This window comes from Prinia subflava, chromosome 14 (assembly GCF_021018805.1).
Source record: "Prinia subflava isolate CZ2003 ecotype Zambia chromosome 14, Cam_Psub_1.2, whole genome shotgun sequence".
Taxonomy (NCBI): Eukaryota; Metazoa; Chordata; class Aves; order Passeriformes; family Cisticolidae; genus Prinia; species Prinia subflava.
This window is the reverse complement of record NC_086260.1, coordinates 19,929,792-19,954,219: the sequence shown is the minus strand read 5'-3', so window position 1 is coordinate 19,954,219 and position 24,428 is coordinate 19,929,792. Positions and strand designations below refer to the sequence as shown.

The following is a 24,428-nucleotide window of genomic DNA, read 5'->3' as shown; positions in this document are numbered from 1 at the left end:
ATTCCCTGAAATTAAGAATAAGTAAGTCCACATCTTCTCTGCGTACTAAGATAGCTGGAGGACCTTCAGTTCTAAATATCATGAATTTCTGTAAAAATCCTGTATGTTACCTGAATTTTCTATGTTTAATGTGTACTACCTTAAACTACTTATTTTTTCCTTGCCTGCTCTTTCAAGATGCCAATTAGGAATAATAGGAAGCAAGGGGTAGGCTAAGCATTGCAGTGCATCCTTGTTTCCATCTGTCTGTGATTATTCCAGCCAACAATTTAAAGCACTCGGTGCCAGGTCATGCTCCCATTGAAGTTAATTGGGTTTTTGCCGTTAGGTTTGATGGGAGTTGGGCTGGGCTCTGCACTGTTGTTGTTTTCATTGCGTTCTCTCGTCTGTGAAACTGCCACCCATCCATGCATGTGTTTGCCAGGTTTGTGCTGTTTTCACCAATGGGCTTGTTCCTCTGATGTTTCAGGTTAAGTACTAATGAGAAGATAAAAAGGATTACTGGGTAAGATGTCTGCTGAAAACAGCTTCTTAGTTCATTGGTTTATCTTAAAAAAAAATCATCTCTGCATTAAAAACAATTTCTTTACTTTAAATTCTTCATATCAAACGGCATTTGAAACATCTGGTGATACAGGTATATACAAATGTATATATGTATCTGTATTTGTATATTTATATATGGATGAAGTGTGTATGTTTATATATTAGGGTAAGAGGACATGATTTGTTAAGAAATTGCCTATATATTCAAAACACACTGAGCTTAATGTGAATTTAATGAATTACAAGGTGAGTTTTTTTAAAATTTGAAAATGCACCCTTAAAATGGGGTCACTTACACTTTAAAATGTAAAAACCCCCTTAATAAATCCCCTCCTCTTTCAGGATGATAGATTTTGACTACATAGTTATTTTCATTTCTTTTTATAATGCAGCTGTAGAAAAGCATCATCAGACAGAAATACCCATAATCCTTTTTAATGGAAACTTGAACTCCGAGACTGAAGAAGTAAAGCTCTTAAAGCTATTTAAGTTATTGTCATCTTTATCTTTTTTGAAATATTTATTATGAAGGCTCATGAAGCTGAAGAGGAGGCACGGATGAATCCAGAATTTGCAGACAGAATGAAACAACTTGACAAAGAGGCATCGTACTATAGAGAAGAATGTGGTAAAGCCCAGGCTGAGGTTGACAGACTTCTAGAAATACTCAAGGAAGTAGAGAATGAGAAGAATGACAAAGATAAGAAAATCGCTGAGTTAGAAAGGTAATTTTTGTATTATTTGTCTTACATTTTTGCTTACTTGATCTTCATTTCAGAAGCAGAGAAGTTAAAAGCAGAATATGTTTTTAAGAGAATATTTGTGTTTTGTAAAAGAACAAAAAAAGGCTACTTGAGAACTGCATCTCCTGTTGGCTGACTTTGGAAAAATTTAAGGTCTCCACTTAGTAATACTCTTCATAAAACAAGCATATATATGAAAAGTCATGTGCAATTTACAGGCACAATCACCCTCCCAGAAAACACTCTTGGGGAACAAGCCTGTGTTTTACTAACTGGTGAATCAGACCTGTCCCCACGTGTTTCTTTAAGTTTGGACATAATCAGTCATTCTCAGAGGTCCTGAAAAGCATTTGTAATTATTTCTAAACCATCTTGTGACTATTTAATGATAGTTATAACAATTTCTCAGTGTTCCTGTAGTCTTTGTTTACTTCAAAAGAATATTTTCTGGTGTTGACCAGGCAGTGATTGTCTTCTGTTTAGGAAGGTTGTAGAGGCTTTCCCTAATGGAGAGAGGAGGGTTTGGGGATTTGTCTCATGCCCTTTGTAATTAAATAGAACCTACTCCCATATGGTGTCCTGCTATTTATTTGATTGATCTGTTTTCCTTGTTCTCGTCCTTTAATTAGACACTCTTGCTTGAAAGAAAGAAAGAATTCTGTGTTTTCAAATAATTTATGTAATTGTTTGATTGTGATCAAATCAGACAAAAACTGTATTATGGTTCCAAAAAAGAAGTTTAAGTGATTTCATTTTTGTGATCATTGCTATAGTTCCAGTCAAGACAAAGCACCCATTAGGGAGCATGACCATGAAAGAGAGTCAGAAATGTTGGTTATTTTGGGGGACAGAAAACAGTCAGCATGGAAAGAAAGATGTGTAGAGCATCTTTTTCTGGAATGACTTATCAACTTTCACAGCCACTTGCTGCCGAAACTTGTTACTCTTTGCAGATGTTTGGTGAAGATTAGTGATGGTTAAGTGTTGTGAGAATGAAGACCTCAAATTCAAAGTGAGAGAAGATTTGTATTTAAAATAGAACTGATTATGTCCATAAGGATGACTTCAGTTGGTAGTTGTCTCTCTCACCACATCATGCACCTATTTTAATGCGTAAAGGAGGTCCCAGAGAAAGTGAGTAATCAAGAGTGGTCACTTTATGCACTGTGACTATGGGCTCTGCCTACTCTCTCCAAAATGCTAGAGCAGCATATTGGAAAAATACCACAGTTAGAGGTTTTGTGTAGATGTGAAAGTGCTGCTTTTTCCATGCAGCACCTTTTCGTGGTGCAGGGGAAATGACACACCTAAACTTGTAATGCAGCAAGTCCAGGGGTGACCACCAGGTGTAAACAGCAACTGATCCCCTCCTGGCACTGTAAAGCTGAATTATCGTTTGGCACCAGACTCAATAGTAGGCACAGTAATCTTTTGTTCAACAGGGTAATCTGAAGTCCTTTATTAGATAGCAACCATGAACTTGTTGAATATTAAATTGACAAAATTTAAAGATGATCATGATGAAATACTGAAACTTGCAATCTCAAATATCTGGAAATGTTAATTTGATTTAAATAGTTTATGTAAAATGAGATAAAGAATTGATAGAAATTGATAGAATTTCATTTGAATTGAAAATTGTTAATTACAAAACAACATTTACAAAGAAAAAAGGAACTAAGGGGTCAAGAGGTACTGGTACAGCATTGTGAGCATACAATCTGTTCTTATTGTCTGAGAATCCTGTAATGGGTGATGCAATGGAGAGGATTTTCTATTTTTCTATTAATTTTCTTTTCAAATTTTTTCTACTCTTAGCAGTGAAGTTTTGAAACACCAATTTCTAGTCTGTTATTGTTGATGAGGGTGTTGACCCTGAAATAACTTTTCAGAATATAAAATACTCAGCAGGGTACTGCTGAGTGAATGCAGACTTTTGAAGTGGATGTACTGTACTTAGAATGTGATGGAGTGGTTAAACTTTGCTATGGACCTTTAGCATATATTTGACATTTCCTCAAACTTCAGATGGAAGGGCATCTCTGGGGTCCTGTAGCAAAATGAATGTGATGTTAAAATGCATTTATTCATTCATAGCTTGCTGGAATCCATGTTCGCTGCTATGCCAACATCTTTATATTGCAAGATAATTGCAACAACATAAACTTTCAAAATATATAGACATAAATTTCTGAGGAAGTGATAAGCTGGACTATTGCAAGTTGTGGTATCCTCACAATATTTATTATATTCACATACAAATTCTTCAACATAATGAAATGTGCTTGTATAAATAAGTTTGAAAAGTAAAAATGGTTGTGATAAAGTCATCATTTACAAATTCAAACAAAAGTTAAAACAAGATGATGAATACTAATGTTCTACTAGTCAGAAAGTATTGACACACAAAGTGTCAAACACTTGGGTAGAAATATCTGCTTTGAGATATGGGCAGTTACATTTACAAGTGTGTGCTACTTGACAGATGAGCATTATTAATAATTATGAAGAAATCTTCATATGAATAGTAATTATTTTGGTTTTAATGTGATTTTCTTGGCTCAGAAACTATCACACTCCTGAGCGTCATCACTTCAGATTAATATTATTGCTCCTATAAAATCATGTTGGTCTGTTTCTTAAATTACTCTCTCTATATTAACTTTGTATTTTACAGTTTCTTATTTCTATACAGAAGAACCTACTCCTTCTATACTAAAGCTATTTGACAACTTTTATTACAATTTTCACAATTTATTTGTTTATAATTAAAAAAGTTGAAAATAAATGCAAGATACTGCATTTAATGTAAAATGTGCTTTTGTTAAACTTAGCTTGCTGTTCTTCTTTGGTTTTCTTGATGAAGGAACTGTGGGTCAGGGTTTTTTGGTTTTGTTTTTGTAGGATATTTAGTAACATAATGAAAGTGGATAAGGTAGTGATCAGCTCAAGTTTGAATGTCAAGAGTCTCATCAAGGAGAGGGAGCTGCAGCTGATACAGAACTGTCAGGATTGAAGGATTATATTATTTAAAGCTTTGATTAATGGTGTTAGAATGAGAAGTATATATATGAAATGTGAGAGAGAGTTTGAGTCACAAAATGAAGTGAAACGCAATGGCATAAAACGCATGTTTGTGGAGTTAGGACCATAATGCTGCCTAATATAAACTAAGGCTAAACCTTGATACAGTTCAGGAAAAGAAGGATTGGGTGAATTTGCTTATGGCTGGGTCATTGTGAGACATCTAAATAATGAAACGGAGATCTAAATAATGAGGAGTGAATCCTGTTATGTCAGAATAAATATCTGCAGTAAGGATAGGATTAATGTCATCAGGTGCTGGCAGGGCTCTGTGTGGAACGCTGCTGTGTACTTCTCATCAGTCATATGCCAGGAAGTTGAATGAAAACTGGAAACAGGTGCAGAGAGTGCTGGTAAGAAGGAATGAAGTGCTCATATGACACAGGAGGAATCTAAGCAACAGTGGTTTATTTCTCTGGCAAAACAAAGCTCTGTAGGGATGCTTGTTCTCTATAAATATGGGAAGGGGTAAACACTGCTGGGAAAGAAGAGTGATTTCAGTAAAAGAGCACTGGCACAGAATACAATATAAATTATCCATTGGTAATTTTAGACTGAAAAGAGAAAGAAAGTGATGACTACATGATAAGGATTACAAAATCATGGATCCACTTTTCTCCAGTGGTATGTGAGATCTTTGGCCATTTGCTTGGCTAAGTGTAGCTTCTCAGCAAAGATTGCAACGATACAAAAGTCCATTTAAAAATATTATACTAGCTATGAGACAAACCTGTTTCTACTTAAACAAGAAGGGTTTTTTTTCCATTTTCTAATTCTTGTGTGCAGCATGTATATAACACTATAGATGTGTATTCAAGCTCTTGGGGTATTCAGAATAAAATTAATTCATTCTGGATTGATTTGGATTTGAATTCTCTTGAAGGTGAGTCCATACAGAAGGGACAAGTCACTGCACAAGAGAAAAAATGTCAGCATGTGGAATAATTGCATTTTAAAAATATACTTTTATGGCTGTTAAATATGCTCCTTTTCCTAAATGCACAAAATGCTGTATGTAAGGGACAGATTTAAGGACTAATCTAGCTGGATGGGGATTGTTTTGGCCTTACTTATTTGAAAAGGGTGTGTTAGGTATTTTTTTTTAACAAATAAAATTATAAAAAATCAGAGTATTTTCCATGCTGAAGTATTAAATCTCTTCATACTGAATTAAAAATTTGCTGTCAGCATTGGAAGGGGCGGCATTTCTTGGATGAGGTAGGGTGTACAAACCTCCATTCTTGATTATTACCTGCAGTGCTTTGCAAACTTTAAATATCTTTGAACAAGTTGCCAAATTGTTTAGCTGCTTTGACTCCGATTGGAAGACTTGATGAATGAGGGTCACCAGCCTATGATAGTTCAAATGAAAGACTTTGTGGCATATGACGAGATGTTTGTGTAGCAGCAAATGCTACCAATATTCATCCAATTTATTTATTTTATTTGGTGTGTCTATGAATTTGGATGGTTATAAATATGAATGTCTTTCTGCTGTCCACCCATGACAAGATGCCCTTTTGTTTTAAAGTTTGCTTTCTTCAGTGCACAGGAAGAACATAGCTCTGCAGAAATTTCATTTTAGTTCTTCCTTTTCCTTCCCTTCCCTTTCCTTTTTTAATTTTTTTTTAAAATAATCTGCTAATATAACATCTGCTTGTTATATTTTTAAAGAACTAATGTGTTCCTCCCTTTATTCTCTTTTGCTGTCTTCCTCCCTATCTGTTTTTCTCCAAACTACTGCTTTCATCCCTACTCCAACCAGCTTGACTTCCAGGTCAGTATTTTCTGCTCTCCTACTTAATGGGCCTTCCACAATGAAGGTTTTCATTGATGCTTCATTTATTTGGTTGTTTTGATTCCACATTATTAACTTCTGTTTGTATTTTGTTGTTTTTATTCTGCTTGTCTCTATTGTGAAGTTTTTGGTCATTTCATTTCTAGACCAGAAACTTTCCAGTAAATGAATCTTTTTCTTGAATGCCTATAAGAAAAAAAAGTCTATTAACAACATATTCAATTCATATGTTGTTTTGTGTGAAGATTTTTTCTTCTTTTGGTTTTGCTTACATTACCTTTGTTTAGGAGTTCAACACTGGAAATAACTTTTTGGTAGCTAATCCAACTCAGCATGTAATTAACAGTGACAATTGTATACAGAGAGATTTATACCTAAATCAGAGACTTAATACTTTGCCATTGCCCCCTTTACTGCTTACCAACAGAATATGAGGAGTTGCAGTGGTTCAGAAACTTTTAGCTGGTTTTGCTGGACCAGCACATAACTGCAAAGGAGTTGACTGTATGTGTTTTTATGCTGTGTTTGTATATAACCTCTTCTAGTCAGGTTCCTGTTTTAAATTCTTCCAGGTTGTAGATTAGTTTAGCTGGCATTTGTCTTTGCACACTGTTTCTGAGTAAACTTTTCAAGTATTACATGTCTTGTGGTGCTCATTGGAAGTAAAAATTATCTAGCTGAATTTTTTTTCTCTTAGTAGGCCTTGATGTTAATTTTCTTTCTCATGCCTGTGGTGGCTGTAAATTGTAAGTTAGCAAAATCTTAAAACATGTTAAAATACATGTTTTCTCTTGGGAACATTTTGGTCTCAGCCTCAAAACCAAACACAATTCACATTTCACAGTTCAGACATGCCAGAGAAGTCTTCGAACTGCACGTCTAAAGATGGCTCATTGCAAAAAGATTGATACAAGATTTTTTCCCCCTGATGTACTTTAGTGCATGTCACAATCAAAAGTTACTTTCCAGCTGAAAAGTTTTGTTCCTGAAATTTAAGGCTTATTGATTGCAGTAAAGATTTGGATGAACCCTAAATTTATTGTCTGTCTACTTCAAGCACATTTCTATGTGCTTGAAGGGACAGTTATTACAACCAGATTGTGAAAATACTTCAACATTTTATTTCTAGAATATTTTTTTATTCCAGAAGTTAATTAAATGCATTTCTTATGGAGTTTGCTATGATGAAATTATTGTCTGAATGTGATGACTTCGCATTTCTATCAGAGCTTACTCAACATAGATTGAAAATCTCTCTATCTCGAGAGCCTAAAGAAAGGTATTATGCTATGTGGTTATCATTATAGTTGATTTCACTTAAATTCATTATTGATATGCAGAAACATTTGTTCAGAAGTTGAAGGTGCAATTTCTGTTATGTTTTATTGACCTAAAAAACCAACTGACCTTGTTGAAGCAAACTGTCCTCATAACCCTGCCAACTTCCATTCCTTGAGTCCCAGATACGTTGTAGAGTCTGATTAGAATTTATTGTGGGAATTCAGTGAAGTGGTAAGTTTTCTCAGCTTGAATCTTCATTACAGTCAAAACTTAATTTAAGAAACAGACCTATTAATTTCCGTAATTTCTGCTGATCAGTACATTCTTTGCTGTCATTTTAGTCATCTGTACTCCTATGGGGTTATTATGGTTAGAAAAATGCTACATCTGTTTATGGTAGGTTTTTGATACTGATGACAAACAACAAAATCAAATACATTGGCATAATGCCCCCATGTGCACTTGCCTATACAAGATACCAATGTTCTGAGCACAACCATCAGCATAGTGACTTCCCCACACCTTTAGGTTACAGCAGGTTATGTGCTCCCCAGACTTTCTTACCTGCAGATAAGGAGGAAATGGGTGTTTTTTCCATGTGAATTGTACTGACCAGTGCTAGAAAGTTTCCCACCAGCTCTGACGTTGGCCTTCCTAATTGTTTCTGTGGGAGGCCAGAGCTCAGTGAGATGTGCAAGGGAAGGTTCAATGGAGTTTTAAATTTAACCTAGAAGCCATCCACAGTTTTGTCAAATGTCAGTTTGATGGTTCCAAGGGCAGAGTGATATGTTGTTCAAAGATAATTTCCCTGGAGAAATTGAGATAGTGTACTACTGAAAACTGAGAGAATCTGTGATATACATTACTCTTCTGAGAGACTGGTTATTCTGAGTGAGAAACATAGTTGTCACATTGGATAACAGGCAGATTGCTGACATGTCATTCTCTTTCAGTCTGTTTGCTACATATGCAGAACCAATGTTTTAGCGTTTAAACATTTTGAAAGAGATGACATTTTGAGATGATATTTAGATTTATCGATTTTATGTGTGGTTTTAAACTTTTGTACATTTCATTTCTTAAGCAATAGTAAAGTAGAAAGTTTGTTTCTTTGGTATTCTACTTTAAGGGAAAAAAGGGGAAAATATTAGATTTAAAAATAAGTAGAAATCATAGTGATGAACAATAAAAAGATACAAACAGGGCCCTGGGACAAGATGACGCACTGTTGTTCAATTTCATCCCACTCACTATTGAATTTGTCAGCATTGTCCTGTACTTTCCTTTTCAGTTTACTGAAAGCCATTCAAACATTAAAATAGAAAGGGATTATTTAAATAAAGAAGATTATTTTATAATTTCTAAGTGATTTACTTTTTTTAAGATTTGATTTGGAGGGTAAATACTCTGTAAAGTAAATTGTTATGGAGAATGAAGTGGATATGAGGAGAAAAGAGCTCTGCCTTGCTGAAGGAAAAATATCAACTTTGGATTTGGTTGGATGTGACAGCACAACTCTGTTGGGGAAGAGAGAACAGAAGGAGCTGTTACTCTTCCCTTTCATGATTACTTGTTCAAGACATCAGTATTTCTTGTGCTTCTCCAGACCTGCTGCCTCCACTAGTTTTCCTCAGGGGCAAGATCCAGGGGGCATATTTCTTTCTCTTGAACCTCTGCATAAAGTAGAGCCCTCCCTGGGGAGCTTGGTGATTGCCTGAGCTCAATGCTGTCAGGATTCCCTGTACATGGTGGAGGGGTGTGTGAGTAAAGAATCGCTGTGAGATAGCACAGCGTGCCCTCAAAAAGCTGTGACTGAAAAAAGACAGACACTAAATTTAGGAATTGGGCTGTTGGTGGAACCACTCCTTCCACTCTTTTGTTTGCTTTCACAATGGAGGAGCAGCATGCCTGGCCAATATGACTATGCTCTGATCTGAATTCATAATAAGGGGAAGATTGTATGTCTAAACCAGAATCATGCAAAGTGTACCTGATTTATTTGGAGGTCTGAAGAAGTTACTGCAAAACTGCAAAAGTATGGAAAGCTTGATTTATGTAATGGATGATAATGGCTGGATTGATCCTGAGAACTTCTAGGGTGAGCCAGGAGCTGCGGTCAAAAGATTTGGTCCAGAAGGAAATTGCAATGAAACGTGGAGTGCTGCAGAGGAGATGTGATCCTGATTGCTGTCAGGCTGGGCTGGACATGCTGTGGAGCAGTTGGATGCAGAGAAAAACTGGAAAGAGTCAGGAGGTGGTGGAGCTTTTTTTCCATGTTTTTCTTTTTTTGTTTGTTTGTTTGTGTGGAGATGCTTTGTTAATTTGGTATTTTAAAGAAAAAAACTTTTCTTTAAAAAACTACAGCTGGGAAGGACCTGATGGGGTAGTTGCAGTAGCAGGGCTGCAACTTCTTGTTTGCAAATTTCAGGCACAAACTATTTCCATTAACTGGTTACAGTTATTGCTAATGGTGTCAATTAATAAAATAGCTGAGCAAGCAATTGCCGTATAAAATCAGATCAAATGTCCTTCTCATCTAGTGTGCTGTCATCAGCAGTGGAGGTTTGATTTTTTTTTTTTTTTTTTTTGGTAAGAAGAACATCAGAAGAAAATGCACTACAATCTTGGGTGTACGAGAAAGATGTGTGACAGATGAGTCTTGTGGTATGAATTTCACACATGTTCATGTAAAGTGTCACCCAGCAGGAATGTGCTGAGGAAGACAGCAGTGCAATGTGCTGGGTTGGAGTTTCTGTGGTTGCAGTGTAGATCTGCGTTGAAGCAAAGTGACATGAACCATAGTTTGGAACAGGATTTTAGTACGTCTCTTTCATTCATGCATTATCCTCACGTGGATATTTCTAGCATCTCTCCAGGGCTTTGGAGGGAACTGTGTCAGACTAAACACTTCTTAAATAAAGATTTTGGAAAACTTCCCAGAGTGTGTGTGTTAGGTAAACCCTTCCTCCCACATTTTTGCCTTTGAGGTGAGAAATGTTTCAGTGACTTCTGTGACACTTGCTTTATTTCTACCAGGCAGAGTTCTCGGTTGTCCCAGGACAATAATGTTGTTTTGTGGTGCGTTGGAGGTAAAACAGTTGTCTCACTGAAAAATTATTATAATATGAGTTAAGAAACCTGAAGCCAGCCTTCAGGCAATTGAAATGATGAGATTTTAAATGGGGGGAGTGTAAGGGGATGGGAAGAAGGGCTTTTTTGAGACCTACAGGTTTCTGTGGGCTACAAGTCTGCTCCTTTCGGTGAAACTGAAATAGTTATGTAACCTGTCAGTAATAGGAGCTGGAAATGAAATGAAAACATTGAATATACTAAAATTCATTTATCTTAGCTGCTAGTTCTGGACATGATGGCCTTTTTGCATTCAACTGGAGAATTAGGGATCTAGGAATTAATATATTTTTAGATACTTTAAAATTATTTTAATATTACTTGGTTTGAATTATTTTTTGTCCCATGTTGGTGTTGGTAATTTTGTTTCCAGTTCTTTCTATCAAAGAGATCTGGAGAGAACACAGAACTCTGATGAGCAGATGATCTCAGTTCTGATGAGCAGATGAACTGTGACATGGAGTTTGCCATAGTCTCAGCATCAGGTGAATGGCAGAAAGAAAAGCAAGCATTGTTCTTCAGTCAGAGATAATATGAATTTCTTGTGATAGTATTTTCTCAGGCATATGGAAAACACTGGCCTTCATTACCTAAAGATAAAGTCACTTTGGCCAAAGTTAACCAAAAACAATTACCTGCTTTCAAATTCTCTTGCTCAAAAGACACCAAAATTTTACTCAGTTCTCATAAGCTCTGTTCCTCTGGGAAGGTCTTAATGTCCCATTAGCTTTCCTGGCAACAGGGGAGATCCAGCCACAAGCTGATGACATTTTCCTGTCTCTTCATGGGGCATCCACTCAAGTTTGCTTTCTCATCCCAAATAATAGATGTGCTAAGGAAGCTGAGTTTCTTCCCTTTATGTCACTGTAGAATAAATTTTATTACAAGATCAAATAGCACAATTGTAAAAATGAAATTTTGTGAGGTTATAGATTATGTTATCACAGATTAGGGGTTTAAGAAATTATAAAGGGAGTTGAAGTCTTGCTCCTGCTCATTTTCAGTGGGAAATAGAGAGGGGAAAATGTGGTTCTTTCAAATAGAAAAGGAAAAGATAAGGACTAAGGTCTGCTAGATTTTCTACTTTGGAATTATGACAGCAAGAAGGACAATGCTGAAACAGGATATACAGGATTTCTTTTCTATAGGATGGCAATATGTTAGTCAGATATGCAAAGAAAGGAATTCCTGGAGATTTGGGGTGAAGTATTCCTCCCAAGTAATGTGACTTTTATGAAAACAGACATGTAAAAAATTCTTGATTTTGTTTCTTTTCTTCTGAGTATGTTTAACAAAATCAAGGAATACTTACTTATTTATTATTTATTTCTCCCTCTCTTAAGAAGTTTTCATTCAAAACACTTTACTCCCCAGTGTCGATGTAGTGGTCTATATTATTTTGTGAACTTTATAAAGGGTCTTTGACTGTAGGAGTATTTCTACTTTTAATGTTTAAGTTTGGTAGACCAATTAATTTCTTAATGATTGGGATACCTTTTTTTGTTTATTCATTTAAGGTATTTAATTTGCTATCAGTGTAATACTTGTATTAGATAACAAAAGAAAAATAAGCTGAGAATAAGGAAACACCAGATTTTAGAAGATGTCTTGGACACTAATAATTTCTTAAGTTATATGATCTTGATTGAAAAAGAAACCAGTGTGAAAGTTTTAAATGCAAGTGACAGCACAGGAAGTCATTGCTTAGTTTTTTTATTACCGTATTATAAAACTTACAGTGACTGCTTATTAAATCAATTCAGCAGTTAAACATGAGGGCTTTCTTTTAGAAAAAATTGCTTTTGTTCGAGATTTGTTTTCTTTGTTATATTAAAATTCAGCCTGTCACAGATAGAGGTTTTCTTATCATGATAATATCTATTTTCTACAGAAACGTCCATCTCTGGGCTGTAAGTGAATAAGCAGGGTCCTTGTTTCTATCAGAAATGTGTCTATCAGTACCCCTCTTAACACCTCTTGTGGTGATTTTAGTCTCTTAAGAGTCCAGCCCAGGACTATAGATAGGTAGTAGCAAATGCATTTATATTCCATGAAACTTCCAGGAACAATACTTTACTTGCTTATGTCTTAATAAAATTCTCGCTTTTGGATTTCAATGAAATTAGACCTGCATTTTGAAGCATTGCCCTTGTGCTGATTTTGCCATGACTTGGTGAAGCACCTGCATAGGCTCTCACTCTTAATACAGTGAGAAATGAACTGCTTGGAATATTTCTACTGAGTCTTACTGAAGTCATGTAATTTGGAATGGACATTCACATGGTTGGGATTTGGGGGATCAGGTCTTTTGCATGACTAGCTGCTGAGACCCAGAGTGCCTAGTAAAATGTTAAATTTGTTTCATTGGTCACATACATGAATTCTTTGTTAAAGTGTGGGCTATTTATAAAGGAGAAAGAGAAAATAATTTCAAGTAATGATGAGGGTGATATTCTACCAAGTGCCTGCCTAGAACACCAGTTTATGTTTATTTATTTAAAATGAGTGTACTATACTGAATTTTAAAACACATTTTTGAGGATTTCTTATTTTATGTAGATTACTTGTTTTGACTAAATTGTATTTCATAAAATAGATTTGGCTTGTTTGGGGTTGATTTTTTTTTTTTTTTTTGCTTGTTTCCCTGAAAACATTCCTACTCTGATTTTTTTGTCTTTTATTTGCTGAGAAGCACAGCTTCCTAGCACTCTGGAGCATTTTTTGATTGACTAGCAGACAGCTGGTCCCCTTGCAATGCTGTTTAAAGTGATTAAAATTATTGCAGAGACATATTCCTTTAAAAAATGTTACAGATTTTGCTCTTGGGAGTATTTTGCATGTCTGCATATTTTGAATGCTTTGAGAGGAAAAAAACCCTTACAAAATAGAGTAAAGGCTATATTAACATGTAACACTTATTTTTGGCTGACATTACCAGCTTTGTGGCTAAGGTACCCAGGTGGCTAATTAAAGCAGGGAATTTAATGAAATAGTGTGATTTTCTATAGCTATCACAGATGAAAGCATTGGAGGTTAGACAGCACACACTACTGTAAAATAAAATCTGAGTGCTACTCACGTATATGCAGAAACTTAGTGTTTAATATTTGTCTTAGAAGTTGAATTGAAGGAATTAAATATCCTGTAGTTAGACCTGCGAGATCTATTTGTGTGCTACTCCAGAAAATGAAAAAGCCCCAAACACGGTTAAAGCGTAGTCATTACAGTTATGTTCATACCAGCAGAAACTAAGTGGTTTTGCTACTGTTTTGCTGTTTATCTTTCTGCTGGTCCCAGGTGTGGGTCTCCATGGCCCTGATGTCTGTCTGCTGCAAAGACATTAAAGAGATTAAACAGATTGAAAAGTGCATTAGAGGTAAGGGCATCTTGCGCTTTGCTCAGGAAGATTGATGGGCTCCAAGTCCTTTGGACTGGATGTCATAAGAGATAAAGCTAAAGGGCTGTTTGAGAGTGTTTTGTCTTTTCCTGTCTTGCTTGGATCTGTGATACACTAAGTGTAATTAATAATTTAGCAGTCATAGATGATGATTCTTCAGCAGCAGAGAAGTCAGAGCTGCTACAGTCTGTTGACTCCAGCACTGACATTCTGAGGCCATGTTTCTCAAAAAATTGTTGGATGCTGAGAAAAACAGAAGTGTAGGCATTGCTGTCATGGAGATATCTGATTTTAAGTCTACTGCCCAGTTGAAGTGCAAATTAATTACTGTAATTAATTAATTGATTATGGACCATTCTGTGTATTGAGAAAGATTATAAAAAATTATCCTAGGTCAGAAAGATTCAGGAAGAGGTTAATTTTTATGGAGTAGCATATCTAAGGGGAATGAATATTCAGTTAAGAGCAGTGGCTTAATCTAGGAATGATAAAATAATAAATTTAATGACTAGTAAGGTAGCTTCTAGAAGAATATGTTTCTTTATATTATCATTTGCTCTTCTTTAGGAGCAAGAGAATGTCTAATGTAATAAAATAATAAGATTTTATTTAGAATTTTTTCTTTTTCCTAGCATTCATCTCCTCTTTATTAACTGCCAATATTATTGGTGTCCAGTATTTACGTGGCAGGGGGTGTTTGCTGGATACTGCTTCTCTGGTACTGGATTATCAAAAGAGTTAGGAGATGCCTAGGATATCATCCTTTAATTTGTAACTGGAACAGAACAGAACTAATTTCCTTTTTAAAATCTCTTAAAAATTATTTTTATTTTAAACTATTCAAGATATGTTTATATTCTAGCTCTGTTTTCAAGACAGTTTAGTTTCACTCTCAATTCTTCTTTGTTCCTAAGCTGCTAGATATTCTATAACAGTTGCTGACTGGCTTTAACCACAGGAACACAAACAAATGTAAATTTGTTATCTGAAAAACTGTCATTAATCCTACTTTTTAATGTTTGGCCAAGATTAAGCATCTGTGCCGAGCGTTAGTCATCTCTGCTGCGTTTTTACTCTGCTTTGTTTCTTAAATGTTTATGAGCTCAGAACATCATTTCTTTAAGCCAAATGTAGTGTTGGCACTACTTCAGGGTGCTATGGGCTTGAGTGTCTCAGAACTGGTTTGTAGCCTGGTTTTCCAGTTCTGTCAAGTTTGCAAAATCACAAATGCAGCAGAGTGGTGGGTTTTAACTAGCTTGGGATGACAGTAATGTCAGGTTAAGAGGTTAAAAAATTAACCTAAAAGAGAATAGATAAATAATAATCAAATAATAAAATTAACCCTGGAAGAGAATAGATACACAGCTTTAAAATGAACTATAACAATGTGGAGAATGAGAGAGCATTGGATTTAATCTTCCTGCTCTGGAGCAATTACACTATCAGAAAATGTTACATTAGCAGAAGATGATTAACTTGTGATGGTAAGAGGAACTCTACTGACCAGACCCCTGAAATACACACTTCAGATTTTAAAGACATATATCTTAAGCAGTAGTCTTTATTTTATTCTGTCTACTGAATTTTGTGGTCTTAGAGCTTTAAATTCAAGCAGTGTAGCAGAACAAATGAAAGGAATTCCACATGCTAAAGAGTAATGTAGACTCAACTGTGCATATCAGCATTGTTATTATGTTACTATGTGGATGTTTTATCATATATTCTCTATGGTCATGGCATATGATATTTTATGCTGATTGAGTACTATTCCCAAATATTTTTCCATTTCTCATGCATATTTTTTACTTATCCTAATCTTCTATTTTATTGAAAAGCATTTTAGAAACAGAAGAGCTACATGAAAACATACCAGAGCAAACAACTCAAAAATTCTACTGGACTAAGGATTATATTTGATATTTGCTATTAAAAAAAAAAAAAAAAAAAAAAGCTGGGAAATATGTTTTTTGTATTTATTTGCTGCATTGAACTCCCCTAGTACTTTTAATGCAGGCCTAAAAGAAAAACTCCTCAACCAGGCTTTTTAGCTGTAGCATTTTCTTTTAATTTCCATAGGTATGTAGCTAGTTGTGGAATAAAGAGAGTCTATGACATAGCTTTCTTTTATTTCTTTCTCTTCAAGGTTTTGCATATCACAGGCACCAGATGTTTTTCCTTTGCAGCTTTACCATGTTCTACTTTTCAGTGTGGCATTAGAGAGCAGCTGAAATGGGAAGTTGTGTGGGGGAGGGGTGATGAAAGAAGTGGCTAGCGTTGTCATAAAATTGAACTTCTTACAGAGATTAAATGCAAATGAATTTATCATTTACTCAACATGAGGTTGGAAACCAATTTATGTCTTAACAGCACAAAGTCATATTGCACCACCAAAATTTCTGCCAAATACATTTATATATGAAGTTGTGGAAGTAATTTTTTTCCAATATTCATTTTGGTTTTATGCTGAGTAAGTCTGTGCTTACAATTATGATACAGACTCATGACAGGGAACTGATTTTCACTTGGAGTTGCAAACAAATAACCTCAAATATATTTGAGCTGGCTGTCCATGCTGTTTTTTTTCTCCTGGGCAGGTTTATGGTACTTTTTTTAGTTGTAATTGATTGGATTTTCTCTAATGTGCTGTACTTACAAACTTTTACATGAAGTATCTTTTAAGAATTTTTAATACCATGGCACATTTATTGATTGCAAATAATTGTTATTTTTTCAGCATAAATAAATAGTGAAAAAAAAACATTGGTAGGACAAAGAAACCAGTGATAGAAGTAAATATTAAATGACCCAGTTTCTTTAGCATAATAAAATCTGTGCAAGAAATGTATTCTGTAACTTTTTTCACTGCTTCTGATGTGGAAGCAAAGGAGGGATTTTCAGTGGTCCTTTTGGGCATTGAATAATATTCTCTTCATTTGCCACAATAGGATTAGTGAGTAAATCTCATTAGGAATTTGCACGTGGCTTTTATTTTTTTATAGATAAAAGGGAGCAAATTCCTCCAAGTCAAAGAAATTCTGGAAAATAATATCTAAGAATTCAAGCAGGTAGGAAGAATTACTGCAACGATATGTTCTCTTTACCTGACAGACAAAATTAGTTTGCCTTTCTTCTTAAAAGGGTGTATGCTAAGTCTCAGAAATGCTTCTGGTAACTTAATGAATAACATCCAATAAAATTAAATGGTAATTAAAATGGAAATGATTAATTCTTTTTTATTAATACAGTCTTAAAAGAAATCATATAAGGGTGGCAAAGATTGTTTCATTATTTAGGAATGGCTCAATAAATTTGTTTATTGATTATCTTTTGTAGAAAGAAGTCCTATTATTAAAAATTATATAAATGTTTTTGTCATGTACAAAGGTATTTGTAAAGGCATCCTTTCTTCTTCATGGCATATTTATGATGTGACCTTCTACCCCATCACACTTTAATCATCCTGAACACTGTATTTGTAGTCCAGGTTTTAAAAAATTTAATTTCACAGCATACTTTAGTCATCACCTTCACCTTCTGCTCCCTTTGAATTTAATGCTACTTGAAGCACCTATTAAAATTGTTTCTGAATGCAGAGTGTGTAAGAATTGTTGGATAATCTCTCTCTTTCAACAATTTTTCTGCATAGAGCTCAGAATATGTATGAGTTTTTGTGAGGAAATCATAAAAAAGGGGAAATCTTTTAAGCCCAAAGAATTGCTTTAACACTATAATTGAAAGCTGTTTTGATATTCCATCTGGAAAACAAGATGAAGTTTTATTGTTACAACTGATGCTTGGAAAACTTGTGTTGGAGAATCAATGTCCTGTGTTGTAGTCACAAAATTAATCTCTATTGCAAAAGAAGTGATTGCAGTCATTAACATTAATGGGCGTGTGTGTGTGCAATCCTTAGACATATGAAGGACCAAAACAAGAAGGTTGCCAATCTGAAGCACAATCAGCAATTAGAGAAAAAGAAGAATGCACAGCTATTGGAAGAAGTTCGTAGGCGAGAGGACAACATGACTGACAACTCTCAACATTTACAAGTGAGTTTATTTTTCAGTTTTTATTAAAGCTATCTAAGAAAATACATTTCTGTTCCAGTGTGTGTCTTCCAAAATGTCTAATAAATCTGTTCCCTCGAAGAGCTGATGGTTCCTTCCTTTTCTGCCAGAGGATGCACTGCTCATCTCAGTTGTATCCATGAAATATTTACTATTTAGGGTGAGGAAAAAACCAAGAGAATTTGAAGTCCTCTGCACAGTTACTACATCAGAAACTGTTTTTTTCTTACAGTTGGAAAGAAAATGTTCAAGTATATCTCGTCTGTATTTCAGATAGACTTTAAGCCTTATTCCAGGAGAATTTCTACAGTTTAAGTTACTTAGTTTGGTGGTTGAGAAATGAATGTTCTTAAATTGATCTGTTTAAGTGATACGTTACACATGGGGGAACTTGTATTGAAGGCCACAAATTTGATGCTTGACTTAAAAAGTGTTCTCCGAGATCTTACTTTGAAAAACCACGAAGAGAAGTGCTGATTTGTTGACAACATCAATGTCTCCATGCCCAGTGTTTATAGGCTATTTACAGTGCAAAATATCAATTTTTGCCTTGATCTGGTTAATATAATATGTTTCTGGAAATTTTCCAGTGGATGGAATTTGACCCTCTTATGCTTCATATGGTTGTATTTCTCGTGTGTTCTTATATGCAAAATGGAAAAATTAACACCACATCTCTTTTTTGGCTTGTGTTGGTGAAGCTTTATGTCAGAATCAAGTTCAGGAAATGATACATTATTTATGTATCTGTGCAGTGTTATATTTACTTTACAGCCTTGCATCACCATGCATTCCAGTGCACAGGATAGAGAAATAAAAGCTTATGAAGGATTTGGTCTGAAAATATGATATATCAAAATTTAATGTCAGTATTGAGCAGCTACTTGTAATTATAATGGTTCAGTAAAGAGAATAAATTAAGCTTATTTTTCAGTATTATTTTGGAAATCTGTTACAGTGGGGTGATTAGAGAATAGAAGCTATTCTCAGGATTCGTGATGTAGCTGCTATACTTGGAGGTTTCTACTCATGAGATGAGATTGGGTCTACCAAATGGAGGTGTGTCGTGGTTGGGGGGAGGTGAATTTTTCCAGGGAGTTGTGGGCAGTCCAATCAGTAATCAGCTTTTCTGCTGGCACCTGGGTTGGTCACTCAGAAGTTTGGACACGCCTCTGAGGACACAAAGAGTTAAAAGCAGGAGCCTGAGGGGGGTCGGCCTCTTTTTGGATCCCGGCTTCAGCAGAGAGAGGTCTCCGGTCTCTTCCCCTGCCTGGCCACGAGGCTAGGTGGGGGAGGGGAAACACGTGGTCGGCTCAGGTAAGCCGGAGCCCCGGCGGGGGGAGAAGAGAAGGGACAGGACTGGAACTGAGCTGCCCCGTCCAGGATGGAGGGGTGGAAAACTGTGGAAGTGCCTTCTGTGTGTGCTCACCCCCCTCCTCCCCCCCAAACTCCGGGAGATGGTGTTCAGCCACGTGGGGTTTGCCGAGCCTGGGACTGCCCCCGCCTGCAGCACCCTGCCGAGAAGAAACTGTTAACCCTTGCTTGGCAGAAAGAAACTTTTCTTAGACATTGATTCTCACGACTGGTGGTTTTCGGAGAGAGGGAAGCAGCCTGGGACCGAGATGATAAAGCATGATTAGAAAGAATTCGATGGAAGAATGAGAGGAGTAGCCTTGGAGCTGGACTTTTCTTGCATAATGTCAGCCATGGACTGAACTTGAGTCTCTTTTGAACATAAACTGCATTTTTGGGTGGATGCAGCTGCCCTTGCTTTTGCTACAGTGACTGGCACTTGGAAGAGTGGAGCGAGCAGAGAAAAGAGGGGGAGGGTGAGGTGGCACCCTCTGCCCTCAGGGCAGACCTGCTCTTGGAACCCCGGCCCCTGGGTGAAAAGGGGAGAGCTCGGCATGCAGCATCCTTAAAAAGCCCTGTATGTAGTTTTGGCCTATGAGACAGCGGTGAGAGCGCTGGACATAGGAAAAAGAGAGTGTCACCTTAGCAGACTTCTCCGGGCGGTGCTATAGGTGACATAGAAACACATAAGGGGTGGACCCCTGTTTTCTGAAGAACAGTTTGTGGTGCGAGAGAGACTCCTCTCTCCCTTGCTGAATTGAAGATTAGTTTGTTTTTGAGTGGTGATTGTTTGATCTAAAACCCAGGGGTTGGTATGTAAAGAGTGATGGGTGGGGAGGTAGAAACTGGGAGAAGAAATGTTCTAAGAAGTTTTTATTTCTGTCTCTGTGTGTGTTTAAGAGTATTTCTGTCCCTGTTCTTATGTAATTAATAAAGTTTTGGTGGGTTTTTTTTGTTTTCAAGATTTAAGCCTGCTCTGCTCTGTTCCTGATCTCATCCCACAGGAGTTGTTAGGGAAAAAACATATATTCATGGGTGCACTAACATCTGGCCAGTGCTAACCCATGACATTCTTGGTTCCCTGACCGGGAAATCGAAATTTTTAAGTGAGTAATAAGAATGATAGAATGAAAACTGTGAGATATGATCAAAGAGGAACAAGAGCAAAGCATGAATTAAGTGATGATGTAAATTTATAGATGTAATGTTAGTTGTTACTTTAAGACAGTGTGTCCTCAGAGGCGAGGGGTGGAGACTGTCGTGGTTGGGGGGAGGTGAATTTTTCCAGGGAGTTGTGGGCAGTCCAATCAGTAATCAGCTTTTCTGCTGGCACCTGGGTTGGTCACTCAGAAGTTTGGACACGCCTCTGAGGACACAAAGAGTTAAAAGCAGGAGCCTGAGGGGGGTCGGCCTCTTTTTGGATCCCGGCTTCAGCAGAGAGAGGTCTCCGGTCTCTTCCCCTGCCTGGCCACGAGGCTAGGTGGGGGAGGGGAAACACGTGGTCGGCTCAGGTAAGCCGGAGCCCCGGCGGGGGGAGAAGAGAAGGGACAGGACTGGAACTGAGCTGCCCCGTCCAGGATGGAGGGGTGGAAAACTGTGGAAGTGCCTTCTGTGTGTGCTCACCCCCCTCCTCCCCCCCAAACTCCGGGAGATGGTGTTCAGCCACGTGGGGTTTGCCGAGCCTGGGACTGCCCCCGCCTGCAGCACCCTGCCGAGAAGAAACTGTTAACCCTTGCTTGGCAGAAAGAAACTTTTCTTAGACATTGATTCTCACGACTGGTGGTTTTCGGAGAGAGGGAAGCAGCCTGGGACCGAGATGATAAAGCATGATTAGAAAGAATTCGATGGAAGAATGAGAGGAGTAGCCTTGGAGCTGGACTTTTCTTGCATAATGTCAGCCATGGACTGAACTTGAGTCTCTTTTGAACATAAACTGCATTTTTGGGTGGATGCAGCTGCCCTTGCTTTTGCTACAGTGACTGGCACTTGGAAGAGTGGAGCGAGCAGAGAAAAGAGGGGGAGGGTGAGGTGGCACCCTCTGCCCTCAGGGCAGACCTGCTCTTGGAACCCCGGCCCCTGGGTGAAAAGGGGAGAGCTCGGCATGCAGCATCCTTAAAAAGCCCTGTATGTAGTTTTGGCCTATGAGACAGCGGTGAGAGCGCTGGACATAGGAAAAAGAGAGTGTCACCTTAGCAGACTTCTCCGGGCGGTGCTATAGGTGACATAGAAACACATAAGGGGTGGACCCCTGTTTTCTGAAGAACAGTTTGTGGTGCGAGAGAGACTCCTCTCTCCCTTGCTGAATTGAAGATTAGTTTGTTTTTGAGTGGTGATTGTTTGATCTAAAACCCAGGGGTTGGTATGTAAAGAGTGATGGGTGGGGAGGTAGAAACTGGGAGAAGAAATGTTCTAAGAAGTTTTTATTTCTGTCTCTGTGTGTGTTTAAGAGTATTTCTGTCCCTGTTCTTATGTAATTAATAAAGTTTTGGTGGGTTTTTTTTGTTTTCAAGATTTAAGCCTGCTCTGCTCTGTTCCTGATCTCATCCCACAGGAGTTGTTAGGGAAAAAACATATATTCATGGGTGCACTAACATCTGGCCAGTGCTAACCCATGACAAGGTGGTATGGCTGAATGGCTTGAATTTAGAAAGAAAATACTTGCCTGGTGTGTAGTTCTTCTGTTCCATTCACTTCCTGTAAAGCATCTATCCACTAAGAACAGTTTATGACAACGAGTTAACCAAGAGCAGTTATTTATTGTTACTATGCCTTAAAATGTCAGTATTTTTAAATGATATCCTTCAACATATTACTTTCAGTAATATATGTATTAATGAAATATAAATAATATTTCGGTAATATATTACATTTCAGTAGCTGCAAGAACATCAGGAGAAAGGAAGCCTTGGTTGTCTGTGCTGCTGGATGGATTGTAGGGATAATCCTGCCTTCTCTGCCATACAGACAATCAGCTGCCCTCATCAGTTTGCTGCTCCAAATAGTTGTTGTATTTCCTCTGTCAAAGATTTCCACATTTCCTTGGCTTATTTCTTCTCAAGCTTTTCTTAACACTGAAGAGTGCATGGAAGTTTGAGGTTTCCCTGGGATTGCAAGATTTTGCGAGGTTATATTGCTCTGCAAAACAACTGTAGTGAATCTTGGAAATAAAATAAATGCTCTGACATTAGATATTCATGTCATAGTCCAGCTGACATGACTCTGATGTACATTTAATCTGTTTATAGGAAAGCATTTTTATTTAAAGTATTTAACTGGTACAGTTTGTTTTACATGTGTGAGGTAATTACAAATGCTAGGTGACAGCATCAAGTCTTGTTATATAAATCTGATAGCTAGGTGACTGACTTGTTGAAAAGCCAAAAAAATTCTAAAGCTCCAGTCAATTAGCCTTGATATAGGAAGGAAATTTTTTCATAATTTTTTAAGACAACCTCTCCTACTTCATGGAATTGTGTAAAAAGTAATGGCAGTGATCTAAGGATTTAAATGAGGCAGCATTTTTTGGGAAGACAAATGATGTGACATGATATACTTTGAAAAAAAAATTCTAGGAGTACTATGCATCTACTAATTAAAAATAATATTAGCTGATGTTCCATCAAGTGCTTAATTAGCATTTTAGTAAACCATAGCGACTTGACCACCTTTTCTTACTGTTCATAATATCTTCTACTGCTTTTAGTGGGAACACCCTGCATTTATATGCATTCATAACACACAGTGCTTGTGTCTACAGTGTACTTGTTGCATTTGTGAATGATGTATTGAGCTGTTAGGGGAAAAGTGTATCCTAAAATTCTCTGGCCTGATGTAATGGCTGTATTTGTTGGCGAGCTGTGATAAGCTGGCTGTTGGCTGGCTGTGATAAGCTCAGCTGAGAATTGAAGAGCAGTCAGACTGGTCAAATTACATTTACTCCAGCCAAGTCTCGGCCCTTTTTGCAGAAGTAGTGGAAAAGATGAAATAAGAAAGTGAGAATGGTTGTCCATGTACCATTCAGGGCCTGCTCAGGGCAAACTGAGGCGATCAAATCCCCCCTTTCTGTACAGCTCACACGGGCTGAAGCTATACCCATTCGTCTGTTCATCTGCTTTCCGATGGCTGTGAAGAGGTTCACAAGTCTGTAGTTTCTTGGAAGCTTCAATAGTATGTGACAGTTCCTGAGGCTTGTACCACCATGTGTATTGGTGACACTTTTCACATCTTTTCAGGTAAAAGCTCTCAAAGCTGGTTCATGTCCCAGTGTCAGTGCTTGCAGGGCAAGTTTGATTCTCTGGTGGCCCCATCTCACAGCACTCCAGGGCCGCTGCTGTGATGGAGATTGCTCTGGGATGCCTGGGGAGGAAATTCACTTTGGTCTCCCTCAGCTATCATCTGTAATTGTGAGTGATGCTTCAGGTGTGGTTTTGGGGGGGTTCTTTGCATCACTGTAAAATTGGAAACATCAGGGAGCCAGATTAGTTCTCGGGAATGAAGAATAGTTGTGAGATTTTCTGTTCTTTCCTAACACAAATCAAGGGCAGACCTCTGCACATCTTGCCAGACATGATGGTCATATATTTCACAAAGCATCACAGCAGGAGAGCTGGACCTTGAACACTTCGTCATGAATTTTTTTTGACAATGGTATATCTAACATGCTTTCATTTTTCTGTCTTTTTTTGGTCTGTCTTAAAAATGATAAGTCTTTTTGAGAAACACTGAGCTAAGAAATATACAGACAAATATACACACAAATCATATAGATTTGTGCATAATTCTTCATGTCTCTTTAAAGGATCTTGAAACACTAGAGATGTGAGGCTTGTTTATTCCATGAGATTAATTTTTCTTGATTCTTGTGTGGAATGTGCTTCTCCCAGTTACAGTGGTACCTCAGTAGAATTGGGAAAGGAAAAATTTGCATAACATTAAGAACTTGAATGCATTTGGTTTTGATTCTGATTTTCAAATCTGCTGCAACAATAACAACAACAAAGTCTTTTTGTTTCTTAGAGTAAGTAATAAGA

The 24,428-nt window shown here is 37.1% G+C and overlaps 1 protein-coding gene across 1 annotated transcript in view; it reads left to right on the top strand.

Moving 5' to 3' along the window:
* Positions 1-24,428, top strand: part of ERC2 (ELKS/RAB6-interacting/CAST family member 2) — a 302,460-nt gene that overhangs the window by 163,723 nt on the left and 114,309 nt on the right. Inside the window, exons 11-12 of the mRNA XM_063411966.1 lie at positions 1,078-1,271; positions 17,892-18,027. Coding sequence (XP_063268036.1) covers positions 1,078-1,271; positions 17,892-18,027 — 330 coding nt within the window. The remainder of the gene's footprint in view (positions 1-1,077; positions 1,272-17,891; positions 18,028-24,428) is intronic.